General features: G+C 38.4%; 1 protein-coding gene across 5 annotated transcripts in view; it reads right to left on the minus strand.

Moving 5' to 3' along the window:
* Positions 1 to 12,755, minus strand: part of Spen (spen family transcriptional repressor) — an 86,503-nt gene that overhangs the window by 53,321 nt on the left and 20,427 nt on the right. For all 5 annotated transcript variants that reach the window (XM_020173221.2, XM_074081258.1, XM_074081260.1 and 2 more), the window contains one exon: positions 10,766 to 11,242. In XM_020173221.2, coding sequence (XP_020028810.2) covers positions 10,766 to 11,242 — 477 coding nt within the window. The remainder of the gene's footprint in view (positions 1 to 10,765; positions 11,243 to 12,755) is intronic.

Below are 12,755 nucleotides of genomic sequence, written 5' to 3' on the forward strand. Positions count from 1 at the left end.
TGTAATTTAATGAGTGATTAATAACTTCAGTAAATTCCAGACAGTGCTCTTTTCATTTTGACAAGGGATGTGACCATAAGAGTGCTCTTTATAAACAAAGGCTATTACATAGTTTAATTCTAAGGTACTAAGCTACAGATTTAAAGGGGTGGCCCACTTGTAATGACATAATTATAAATTTCAGGAAATACTAATGTTCATTTTAAAGTGAGAATGCCCACTTTCCTTGAGCTCATGAAGGACTAGGGGGCAAGGTAAAATTGTACCAGGGCTTTTACCCCAAGAGCACTAAAGAACAAGACAGCCAAATCTGCACTGAGTAAAATGGCTTGGCACAGGTTTCAATCTCATTCCAAAAGTTTAAAACCTAAGCAAAACATTTCTGGCCATCAGTAAGACAAAAATAAATGACTCCTTTATTTGTGGCTTTACTGTCAGCTATCTCAGTGACGTCATGGGGTGCTCAGATTAGAAATTAAACCAGGTTTAACCACACAACTCCCTGATTTCTCAAAGAGGAAGCTTATGTACAAAGTAGTCATGGTATTAAAAATTTACAACTTATGCATACTATTATTTGTTTTTTTTAAGGATTTACATGTTTTACTTCCACATCAAAAAAAAATTGGCCTGGCACTTTTAAACTTCATTGTTTAGAATTTAATCTGTTGAATTAATGTTAAAAAAAATTTTTACGTCAATAATAAACTCACAAGACAGATTTACCCCAAACCTATTTTAATTTCCTGCACCTAAGGAAGCTAAACAAACCCCAGTGTAACCCCAGTAGAAAGAAGGAAAGGGAGAGACAGCCCTCACTAAAGCAAAGTTCCTGGGAACTTTGACCATGTGACGCGGGGCCGGAAACGGGCCTTTCAAGCCTCCGCTTCTAAGGGAAGAAGGCAGAGGTTAGCAGAACCAGCAGGCTGCCCGGTCCTCCGCCCACCGGAGCTGAGCCCGGCACCGACAAGACAAGGCACCGACAAGACAAGACGACATTCAGGGCCTGGGGAGGTGGCGGCGGTGGCCAGCTCAGAACCGGTTGATTCCAGTCTAGGCTGGCTTCGGTCACAGCAGCCACTCCCAGCTCCCGCAATGTGCAGACAGACAGACTGCAGGGGCTCCTCATCTCTCTAGGCAGAGCAAGCACGGGCCAACCGCCACCTGTTTCCAAAATGGGAAGACCTGTTCCCACAGGGCCCTAAATCAACACACCTACACTGCTTTATTATTTAAAAATAAACAAAAAAAATGTTAAATCCTTATTAAACGCTGTACTTGGCAGTAGTCTGGAAAAGCAGAAAGGAAACCAACCCGTTTATATTACAAATCAACACCCACCAGAGCAACTGGTAAGCAGACATTTTTCCATTTTCCATATTTAGCACAAATAAGGCTTGGCTGGCTAATATGACCCCAAAAGACAGCCGGTTGTGTGCGGCTTGTTGCGCAATACCACACACAGCACTACAGCAGCCAGAAAAGGACCGCTTCCACAACAGGGTTCTTTGGTGACCTCTGCAGCTGGCATCGGACGGAGCAGCTAGCGGCTTCTCTCCAAAGCACGCAGGGCAAAACACTCGCTCCATGCTTTGAACAGCCCTAAAACTGCGTTAAGCAGGAAATGACCAAAAGCTTTTGCTCTTTTGGAAGATAAAAGGCATTTTCAGACAGAAACAAGACCTATTGGTTTTCAGGGACACTCGAATATACTGCCTGCTGTTTTTTCCAGCAACTCCTCTCCCTAAGGTAGCTTTCAAAAGAATTTAGATAACCAATATTTCAAGGAGATAGAATAATTACATAATAAATAAAACATTAATTGGCTTTTATTGGATTCCATCACAAGTAACAGCTGCAAACTTCAAGACAGAAAATTCATTTAACAGCTGGAACGGTCCAGAGCAATGAATACATTTTATTCATAACACTGATTTTCATCCAGACACTCTCTTCAATACTCAGTTAATTCCATCTTATATAAAAAGGTAAAAATGAGGCAGAACAAAAGCCAGAAACAAATCAACTATATAAAATGCAATATATACTGATTTACTTGGGCTTAAATAAATTTGACTATTTGTATTTTAGGTGAAATAAGGGCTACAAGACAAATTAAGAAACATCCCTCCTAAGAACATTTGTTGGGCTAGAGGTGTAGCTCAACAGAGGTGTATGGGAGGAGGGCAGACACAGGACCTGGGTTCAATATCCAGTTCCACAAAAAAACAAACTTTTTTTATCCTTGACCTTCGCCTCTTAAATGAAAAGGTACTGTTCCTCTCTGAATGCTTCTACTACACGTCATTTATTTCAAAAAGCAACAAACACCTAATCACTGACTCTCAAATCTTCCTATTTTTTTCTCTCCTTATTTTAGTTGACAAGTAAATAATTTGTTTTCAGCTGTCTCTTAGCACAGATCTTTCTCTTTACACAATAAAAAACCCCTTCAAATTTCAAATTTAAGTGACTCATCTCAAATGACATCTATAATCAGAGCAGCAAGAGAAAAAGGTTACTATTGTACAATAAAGCCAGCTTCATTTCAATCCTACATGACTACAAACAGAACAGCCAAGGGAGACCATGGCTTCTAATCAATCACTAACAACCCAAATAAGGTTTAATTTCAGTTACATCATTTTTCTGGGTGTGTACAAATAAAAGACAATTTTTTTGCTCCTGTTTATAAAGCCAGTAAATACAGACTATTTTGACCACATAAAATATATCTGAGAATAAGGAATCGCAGTTAAGAAAAAAAAATTTTATTCCCAACTGAATCTAGAAATTACTTGCCTAACCCCTAATAGAAGGTAAGATCACTTTTGATGATAAAAATTCAAATGTTTTTATGATTACACATTGTAAGAAATCACCAAAAAATAACTTATTGTTGATTCCTTTAATATTTTAAGACTTTTAATTTATATATATGTAGTATAGCTGCTGCCATATCTGGTAGTTTCCAGCACATATTATCCTAGCAAATTTCACAGCTAGGTAATAAAATAAGCATTCATTCCTGCACTTAACACCTGAATAAGTACACCTATTAAAAAAAAAAGAGCAATGAGGGCTGGAGGAGTGGTTCAAGTGGTAGAGCACCTGCCAAGAATGAGGCCAAGTTCAAGCCCCACTACCACCAAAAAACAAAAGGTGTCATTTAATGCTGGATACCAGCGGCTCACGCTTGTAATCCTAGCTACTCGGGAAGTAGAGATCACGAGGACTGCAATTCCAAGCCAGCCCAGGCAAATAGTGTACAAGACCCTATCTCGAAAAAAAACCCATCACAAAAAAGGCCTTGTGGAGTGGTTCAAGATGTAGGCCCTGAGTTCAGACCCAAGCACCTCGCAAAAAAACAAACAAACAAAAATAATGGAAGGAACACTGTTATATTGATACATACAATGCTACCACTCCCAAGGTTTTCCTCACTTTTTTTCACAGCTTCATCGTATTTTTTCACAGTCCTACAAAATGACAGCAATTCTTTTTTTTTTTTTTTTTTTTTTTTTTTGCAATTTTGTCTCTGGTTTTAATTTTAAATAATGGCAAGGTCAGTTTCAGCTCAGTTTTTGACCCAGTCATGATTCATTCTTTTTTTTTCTTTTTTTATTATATTCATATGTGTATACAATGTTTGGTCATTCCCCCTAACCCCTCTCTACTAGGCAGAAAGACAGCAATTTTTTAAAGTTTTCTACTTCAAGTTGCAAGAAACTATCTCTCACAACTAAAATGAACTGCAAAACTTCTCTATATGAACACCTAAAACTCCTCCTCCTGTAGCAAAGAAACTATAATCTATAACATCCAAATTGCTTGCAAAAGTGAGCTTCTATAGCGGAAAATTACTTATCAGAGTAGGGCTGTTCGTGCCAACACTATTTTTTTTTTTACTCCAGCTGGAGCCTGGAGTGTCCCCTTGTACCCAGATCCTTTATCTGACCCTTGCTCTGTGCTTCTGAGCAAGTCTCTTCAGCCCTCTGGGTCTAGAACCCTTTCCTTTATTTTTGGTTTGGTTTACAGAGTCTTGCTAGGTAGCCCAGGCTAGCCTCAAATTTGTGATCCTACTGCCTCAGCCTCCCAAGTGCTGGGATTACATCATGCTAACATTTTCATAATTAAATGGGTCATGTTCCCTTTTTTGGCAGTACTGTGGTTTGAACTCAGAGCCTTATACTTGCTAGGCAGACACTACCACTTGAGCCACTCTGCCAAGTAGCTAGAGCAACAGGAGTGTGCAATGTACCCAGCTAAAAAAGGCATTGTTTATTAAATGGATGGCTAAAAGTAAATCTTAAACTTTAGCTTACAAAGAGATTTAGAGAAATAACCTGCTAGGAGAGCGAGACAAAAAAGATCTTAGATTATCCAAGCCATTGCTTTCCATTGCCTTTCCATCCATTTTTCCACCATTCATTCAATAAACCTTTATAGGACATAGAATCAAGAGCTAAGTGCAACTACAAAAGTGGCAGGGCCCTTTTGGGCAAGATATGGCAATATGGACCACTTTTAAGAATAATATTTTTGCCAGGCACCAGTAGCTCAGACCTATAATTCAGCTACTTAGGAGGCTAAGATCATCAGAAGGATTACAGTTCAAGGACAGCCTGGGCAAATAATTGGCACGACTCCATCTCCAAAGTACCCAGAACAAAATGGGTTAGAGGTGTGGTTCAAATAGCCACCTGCTTTGTGAGCTTGAAGCCCTGAGTTCAAACCTCAGTCCCACTTTAAAAATAAATAAATAATATATTTTAAAATTTATAAAGTACCCAGGCACCAGTGGCTCACACCTTGTAATCCTATCTACTTAGGAGGCAGAGATCAGGAGGACAGGATCAAGGTTCAAACCCCAGGCAATTAGTCTGTGAGACCCTATCTCAAAAACACCTATTACAAAAAAGGGCTGGAGGAGTGGCTTAAGCAGTAAGAGTACCTGCCTAGCAACCATGAAGCCCTGAGTTCAAACCCCAGTGCCAACAAAAAATTAAAATAAATTCATAAAGTGGAATAAATAGGAATAGGAAGGAAATTAATTTTACTAAAAACTCTTTTTTTTTTTTTTTTGGTGGGACTGGGCTTCATGCTTGCTAGGCAGGTGCTTCATTGCTTGAGCCAAGACTCCAAGACCCCCAACCCTCCTTTTTGTTTTTTTGTTTGTTTGTTTGTTTGTTTTTTGAGACAGACTCTGGCTATATAACCTAGGCTGGCCCAGAAATCAAGATCCTCCTGCCTCAGCCTCCCTGGCTGAGTACTGGAATTACAGACATGTACCACCTTGGCTGGCTACATATGTCTTTATTAACATTAAGTAACAAGACCAGCTAAGTGTGTTGGCATGCACCTTAATCCCAACACTCTGGAAGCTAAAGAAGGAGAATGGCCAGGTCCAGTCCAGCCTGGGCTAATAAACAACAACAAAAAGTCAACAAAAGCTGATGAAGTGGCTCAAGTGGGAGAGTACCTGCCCAGCAAGCCGTGAGTTCAAGCCCCAATGCCACCAAAACAAAAGACCTAACAATGGGCTTAGAAAGTTTTAGTTTCAAAGTAAGTATGAATATAAACTCAAATTTAAGATACCTACTATCTACAACCATAACAACATGGATCTGTACTGAAAACAAAGCAGCTCATACTCTATTACTGTGGCTTGTTAATATTACTGTGCTGTCTACTTTCCTAGTGTAAGGCAATACTTAATTTCAGTTAAAGGTAAGAGAAATGATATAGTGTTTTCCCTTATCCAAAGTCAGGGACCCACTAGCCAGTCCAGTCATTTTTGACTATGATTAAATTGAACAACTGGGATACAGCTCAGTCACACTTACTTTAAGATATTAAGAAAGTTTATGAACTGATTCAACGTCAAACATATCAATTCCTTTAGCCTGTATTAAAGGAAATTCTTACAATCTCATAGAGAAAAAACCTCCAAAGATAAGGAAGCTATTAGTACACTTGCCCTCAATATCAAAGAATTATACAATAAATGCTTTTGTGGAATTTAATGCATTTAAAGTGTTCTGTTGAAAAGGAAAAGTGACTCATTAAATGGCTGTGACAAAGAAAGAGACCTACAACAGCACAGGGCAGCACATGGGAAAGTTTATAAGACAAAGCCCCAGTTCGCACACCTTAAATGCTGAAAGCAGTTCTATAGAAGTAGTAGGTGTGTTGGCTGGAAGGACTTCACAACCCAACTGCCATTAATGCCATGTTTACTCATTTGAAATGCACAGCTAGGAATCTTTTCACCAAAGTTGTAACAGTTAAGGAGAATAGAGGGTTATAAGTTTCCCAGTCATGGAGACAGAAAAGAAACTTGTTTCTATGGTATAACCTAGCTATATTTTGTCCACTATACAAGTGTTAATTTTAAACATCTTTAAAGGGGTTTTAGGAATGTTACAGTTCTATTGTAGTTTTAAAGATTGCAAAAAAAGAGCTTATTTCTTCCAAAAGGAAAATACACATTTCAGAATATTTTATTTTGCATTCAGTGTAATTATAAAGGACATCTGATTTAAAAAAAAAAAAAAGTGAGGGGGAGGCTAAAACTAGGAAAGAGTATGCTATGATTATCAGGGACTTTATTTCTGTGCCCTTGCTACAATCACAATTTCATGACCTATTTACAGCAGTTCAGTTTTACCCTTTATGCTAACTAACAACTGTACCTAAATCTTTCAGTTGTTTTAAACAACTGAGCTCTATGGTGTACACAAAGATCACCTGGTCCCGTTCAGTCACTCATCAGAAAGTTCATTCTGTCTTTCATAAATCAGTGTAACCATCCTCTTAATACAATGTCCCACTTGTCCCACTTCAGGCACTCTCACAATTCCAGTCTTCCTTCTCCAAGGTACTAAAATAGCCTCCTAACCATAATCCTTTTCTCTCCCATGTTCCCGGTTGCCTTTCTATGGTTTGGTTTGGTTTTTTGGTTGGGCGGCCAGTGAGGGTTGTGGATTTTCTTTCTTTTTTCTTCTTTTGCTTCTCCCATCCCCTCTCTTTCTTTCTTCTTTGACGGTGAGGATCAAACCCAGGACCTCACACACCTGAGCAAGTACTCTACCACTGAGCCACATTCCAAGCCCACCAGTTATTGCCTTTCTAAAAAAAGCACAGATCTCACCAAGTTATACCTCTTCTAGAATCCATTAAGGGCACATCTCTGCATACAGAATAAACCCCTAAATCATTAGCATGTTAAACCATTCAAAATTATCTGCTGGTCTCAAAATATTCTTCCACTTACTTCCATCTCTTCCAGGTTGATCCTTCTGCCCACGTATTTTCCTCAAAACTAAAATGTTCCTCCTCTTGTTTCAGCTCTACAGATCCTCATAGAGCAACCAAATGCTACCTCTCAGATCTCTTTAGTAGTCCAACTAATTCTTTCTGTTCTCACATTGTTCTATGTATACATACGAAGGTTGCCATTATGTAACAGTTGTCACATCAGTGACACAAGAAGGAAATCAATAAGTTAATGAATGAGATTCAGGTTACCAATAACAAAGCAAGCTATGTAAGGCTGAAACGCTGAAACGTTAGCTCTAGAAAATATGACATGTGAAAGGAAAGCTGTAACCTAAGTACACACACCTCTCTCCAGAGAAATAAATGATGCTTTATCAGAAGGCAGAATCTAAACAGACATAGAAAGGGGAACAGCAGAAGAATCTGTCAGTGGTTCAGTGGTTCTCCCCCAATGGGAAAACATTGTCCACTGTCCTCACCCAGCATATTTTAGTATCCTTACCTTCTTTTTTTTTTCTTCTTTTTTTCTGGGGGAGGGGTCGGGAGGATGGGGGGAGGTGGTCCAACATTGTAAATTGGTGAGAAGAAACCGAAATCTGTGCTTTTAGGCAAAATTCCAAGTTTTTAAACACTGACAATAACTAAAATATAAAAAACACTATACAAGGCAAATTAAACTTGTCAGCTAGTCAGATAAAGCCTTCCAAACCTCCAGGTAATTGCGTCCTTTGGTACAGATAAATATAGCTTCTACAATTTGGTACAATAATTATCAAAAGGCCTGCTCGCCAACTTTTTTAATGTAATTTAGTCCCTGAGTACATTTTCTAGGTGCATCCTGCCTTTCTGGCAATAACTGTAAATATGCAGAAGCATAGACCTGCTCTTTTTATTGTGTGAGCATGGATTAGCTCCATCAAATTCATCAGATCATCTCTGGGTTTAAGCTTTTGAGTGTACGTTTCTGAGAGTCAGACCCCAAAACAACTGTAACTCCCGCCAAACTATAAACCACCCTGAAGGTCTTGTATCATTACTCCTCCTCTGACTTCAACACCACCAACACAGGCTGTCTTTTCAGTAAGTTTTGATCAATGGAATGCAGTAATATTCCATTAATGAGGCAAGTTTGGGGAAAATGACAAAAATGAGTATTTTTAGACAATTCTATACACAAAAAAATGAAACACAATATTTTATAATCAGCTTATAGTATTCAAATGAATTTCATCAATCATTTATCTGGACAGTATACTAAATGAAATCAAGAAGTTAAAGATTTTCACTGGGTGCCGGCAGCTCACACCTGTAATCCTAGCTACTCAGGAAGCAGAGATCAGGAGGATCACAGTTCGAAGCCAGCCTAGGCAAGTAGTTCATGAGACCCCCCCATCTCAAAACTAACCAACACAAAAACAGGTTGGTGGAGTGTCTCAAGTGCTAACAGCACCTGCCTAGCAAGTGTGAGGCCCAGAGTTCAAACCCCAAGACAGCAACCCCCCCACATTAAAAAAAAAAAAAAAAAAAAGGCAACACAGGAATATTGTTCAGTGTTAAAAAGGAATGAACTTCTGGGCACTGCCTAACAAGTGGAAAGCCCTGAGTTCAAACCCCTGTACTACCACAAAAAGAAAAAGTTAGAGTTTTGATCTACATCATAGAGTTGCAAAGCAGGAATCTGAATGTAATTTAGCTGACTTCCCAAACTGAGTACTTTTAATATGCAATATTTTCCTGAATGTTTGCATTATATCTAGATAGGAAAGTAGAGGTAAAAATGCTTGCATTTTTTTTTCTGCTTTTGATTTTAATTTTCTTTTTTTAATATATTATTGTGCTGGAGGTACATTGTGACAGTTACAAAAGCTTTTACCATATGTCAAACATATCATAGTTCAATTCAACCCCTCCATCATTACCCTTTATCCTCCTCTCCTCCCATGCCTGCAATAGTTTCAACAGGTGTCATTTTCCATGTACATACAGGTGTACAGTGTTTGCACTATATTCACCCTCCTACACTCTTTTCCCCACATCCTCCCCCCTTCCACTGGTAGCAACCTCCCCATTTATTGTTTAAATTAGAAAATTTAGGGAGCCTAATAAAAGAGCCATCTGATTACATGACCATTTGCATTTCTTAAATCTAAGTAGGCAATACTGAAAGGAAAACAATCTGGGTCGTTTAACCAGGTCAAAGAAGTTGCACCCTATTCATTTAAAATACCACCATCTACACTGACTCAAGTTGAGTAACAATAAAGGGAAATGGGATATATAAAAAGTCTCTCAGCATCTGAAGTAGTAATAATACCTATCACTTTAAGGGCGGTATTTATTTATTTATTTAACATGTATTGGGTATTAACATAAGCACTTCATGTGCCATTTCATTTTTAATCTTCACAGTTGCTCTATAAAGTAAGGTTTGGTTTTTTTTGTTTTTTTAAAAAGGGTCTCATGTAGCCAAGCTGGCCTCAAGCTCAAGATCCTCCTGGCTCAGCCTCCTGAGTGCTGGAATTACAGGTGTGCAAAACCATGCTTGGCTTTAAAGTGTTTAAAGTTCTTTAAAAGATGAAAACTACGAGGCCCAGAGAGCATAAGTAAATTGTTCCAAGATTACAAAAAGTAGCCTATACCACTGACCTAGATCTGTGAGTTCAAAACCAGTAATACCTAACTTCTAAGCTAAGTCTTAGGATTACTTCTTATTATTATTTTTCATCTTTAGAATAAGATTCCTTTCTAAAAAAAATTTTTCCCAGCTAATGAAATGAATTAACTCAGTAATGGGGAACAATATCACAACTTGCAATTAAAGAAAGTTTTTCAGCCAGGTGCCTATAATCCTAGCTACTCAAGAGGCAGAGATCAGGAGGATCATAGTTTGAAGCCAGCCCAGGCAAATAGTTCTAAGACCCTGTCTTGAAAAGACCCTTCACAAAAAAGGGCGGGTGGAGTGGTTCAAGGTATAGGCCCTGAGTTCAAGCCCTGGTACCACAAATGAAAGTTTATCTACTTGCATTTATAAATTTGGCTATCATGCAATGATGTTCAAATATAGTCATTGATAATAAATGTGTCAAAAATATATTTCACCAATACATATTCAACCCAACAGCTTTCGTAAGTATTCAATCAAAATAGCAAGTTGGTATTACTACACACCTAAAAAAATTAAAAACTTCACAGATACTTTCAGTATTACAAAAGATCTGTCTCACTGCTTTCTTTTCAACAATTTAATTTTAATGCTGAACATCTAGAGGATGAAACAGCATTTGCAAATCATCCCTTAGCTTCAGATTCATTCAATGGCCACATACTAATCAAAGCTTCTTTACTCATTACACATGTAATTCAAGACTACTTTCTTTAAAGTAAAATCTAAAGATTACTATGCTAAAACCAAAATCATCACCACTGATCATTGAAAATTTGAGAATACATTTGCCAGCTCATGTACCACAGCAAAAGAACCTACCTGTCACTGCTGGTACTACTGCTGCTGCTGATTGAATCACTACTGGAGGATCTACTCCTAGAGCCGCTGCCGCTAGGGGACCTGGTGGGTCTAGACGCTTGGCTGGCCAGTCTCTGGGGAGACTGAGTTCTAGACTGGGATGAATGTGGTGAGCGACTCCTGCTGTGCTGGTAATTCCGCTCTGGCCTTCTGCCTCGTACCTCCCGGGTTATATCATCCCTGTAGATATCCCTGTGTACCACACTGGGCAGTGTAAACTGCTCCCGAGCCCTAGGTTCGTATCGGGGGTCATGAGCATCAAAGCGGTTTGGACTTCGACTCCGAGAAGTATAATAGAGCCCATGTTGTAAAGTCCGCTCTCGAGGGTCTCTATAGTAATCCTGATCGTAATGTCTTGTCCGATCAAACGCTCCCGTCCCCCGTTCATGGTGTCCATAGGCACTATGTTCATAAGCACGCTCCCTGTTATCTGAAGCCCTGCATTTAGGAGGGGGAAAAATATTTAGTCAGAAAGGAGCACACAAAACTTACAGCAAATCATGCAAACATTCATTTCAGAACTGTCTGTCTTTAGGTCATTTTCTAAACAGCATTAACCTTAACAAGCAAACATTAACAAGCTGAACATTTTGCTTGACTCTAAAAATTAATTTTCACAGCTGAGCAATCATTGATTTACTTGTACGTTGGGCTTTCATGAGTAGTGCTCTGCAGGTGAGTTACTCGTGTTATTAGACTTATGGCTTGTATACAGAAATACATATGTACCATTTTTTTGTTTTCTTTTTGAGACAGAGTCTCACTACGTAGCCCAGCTTCCTGAATGCTAGAAACAGATATGCACCACCATGCTGGCTATACCATCATTTTAATATGAAAGTATTTTACACTTTCATCTGAATAAATATATACTAAGCTTTTGTTTCCTTGCAAATTCATTTTAGGCCGCATTTGCACACTACATTTAGACATAGACATGAAAGCCCTATTGCAATGTACATTGTGCAACAGGAAGGACTGGCAAAGAAATTCAGAGAAAAATCTGTCAGTGTAACTTTTCCTCCTTAACTTTTTTGTTTTGTTTTGAGACAGGGTCTCACTATGTAGCCCAAGCTGGCCTCAACTTGGACATTCTCCTGCCTTAGCCACCCAAGTAGCTGGGATTACAGGAACAAACTATCATGCCTGGCCTTCATTAACTTTTTTTGTTGTTTTTAAATAAGTTGATGCCTTTATTTACTCATTTGTTTTTGTGGTACTAGGGTTTAAACTCAGGGCCTCAGGCGCTCTACCATTTGAGCCACACTTTCAACCTTCTCATTAACTTTTAACTGCTTGGTTATATAAAAAAAAATTACTAGACTACATAAACGTCCCAAACAAATGCATTTAATAATAAAAATGAAATCTTAAGGTATCAAAATACTAGGTTATCACCTATGCTCATGTAAATTTACCTAAGAATAAAAGTTGCTTTATATCTCCTTGTGCTATTCAAGTCCACATAATTTTTAAATGTCTATTCAGTGATTCAATTTGTTAATATATGCACTTAATGATTACAGGAAATGTGTTCTCTTAACTTCAGCTAAATTCAAATTGCCTGTGATAAAATCAGGCAATGCTGAGAACTATAAGGTACTCTACAGTTACTATTAGCAATGACTCAATTTACAACTTTGTTGTCTGGGGTTTTTTCTGCAATGTTAGGGATTCCGCCCAGGGCTTCACACATGCTAAGTAAGCCCTTCACCACTGAGCCATATGCCCAGTCCCTTTAAGAAATTTTTTAGTAAGTCGTGAATATTCATCAACCTAGGAATACAAAAAAATTATTGCATGTACAATAATACACATGCAATTATGTGTTAATATTAAAAAACTAGTTCTACTCATGTAAGAAATCCTAAATTCTCTATTTTTTGCAACGACTAGAACTCAAGTCCTGTGTCTCTAAAAGACCAGTTCACCTGAGTTTCTCTTCAACCTC

This window comes from Castor canadensis, chromosome 7 (assembly GCF_047511655.1).
Source record: "Castor canadensis chromosome 7, mCasCan1.hap1v2, whole genome shotgun sequence".
Taxonomy (NCBI): Eukaryota; Metazoa; Chordata; class Mammalia; order Rodentia; family Castoridae; genus Castor; species Castor canadensis.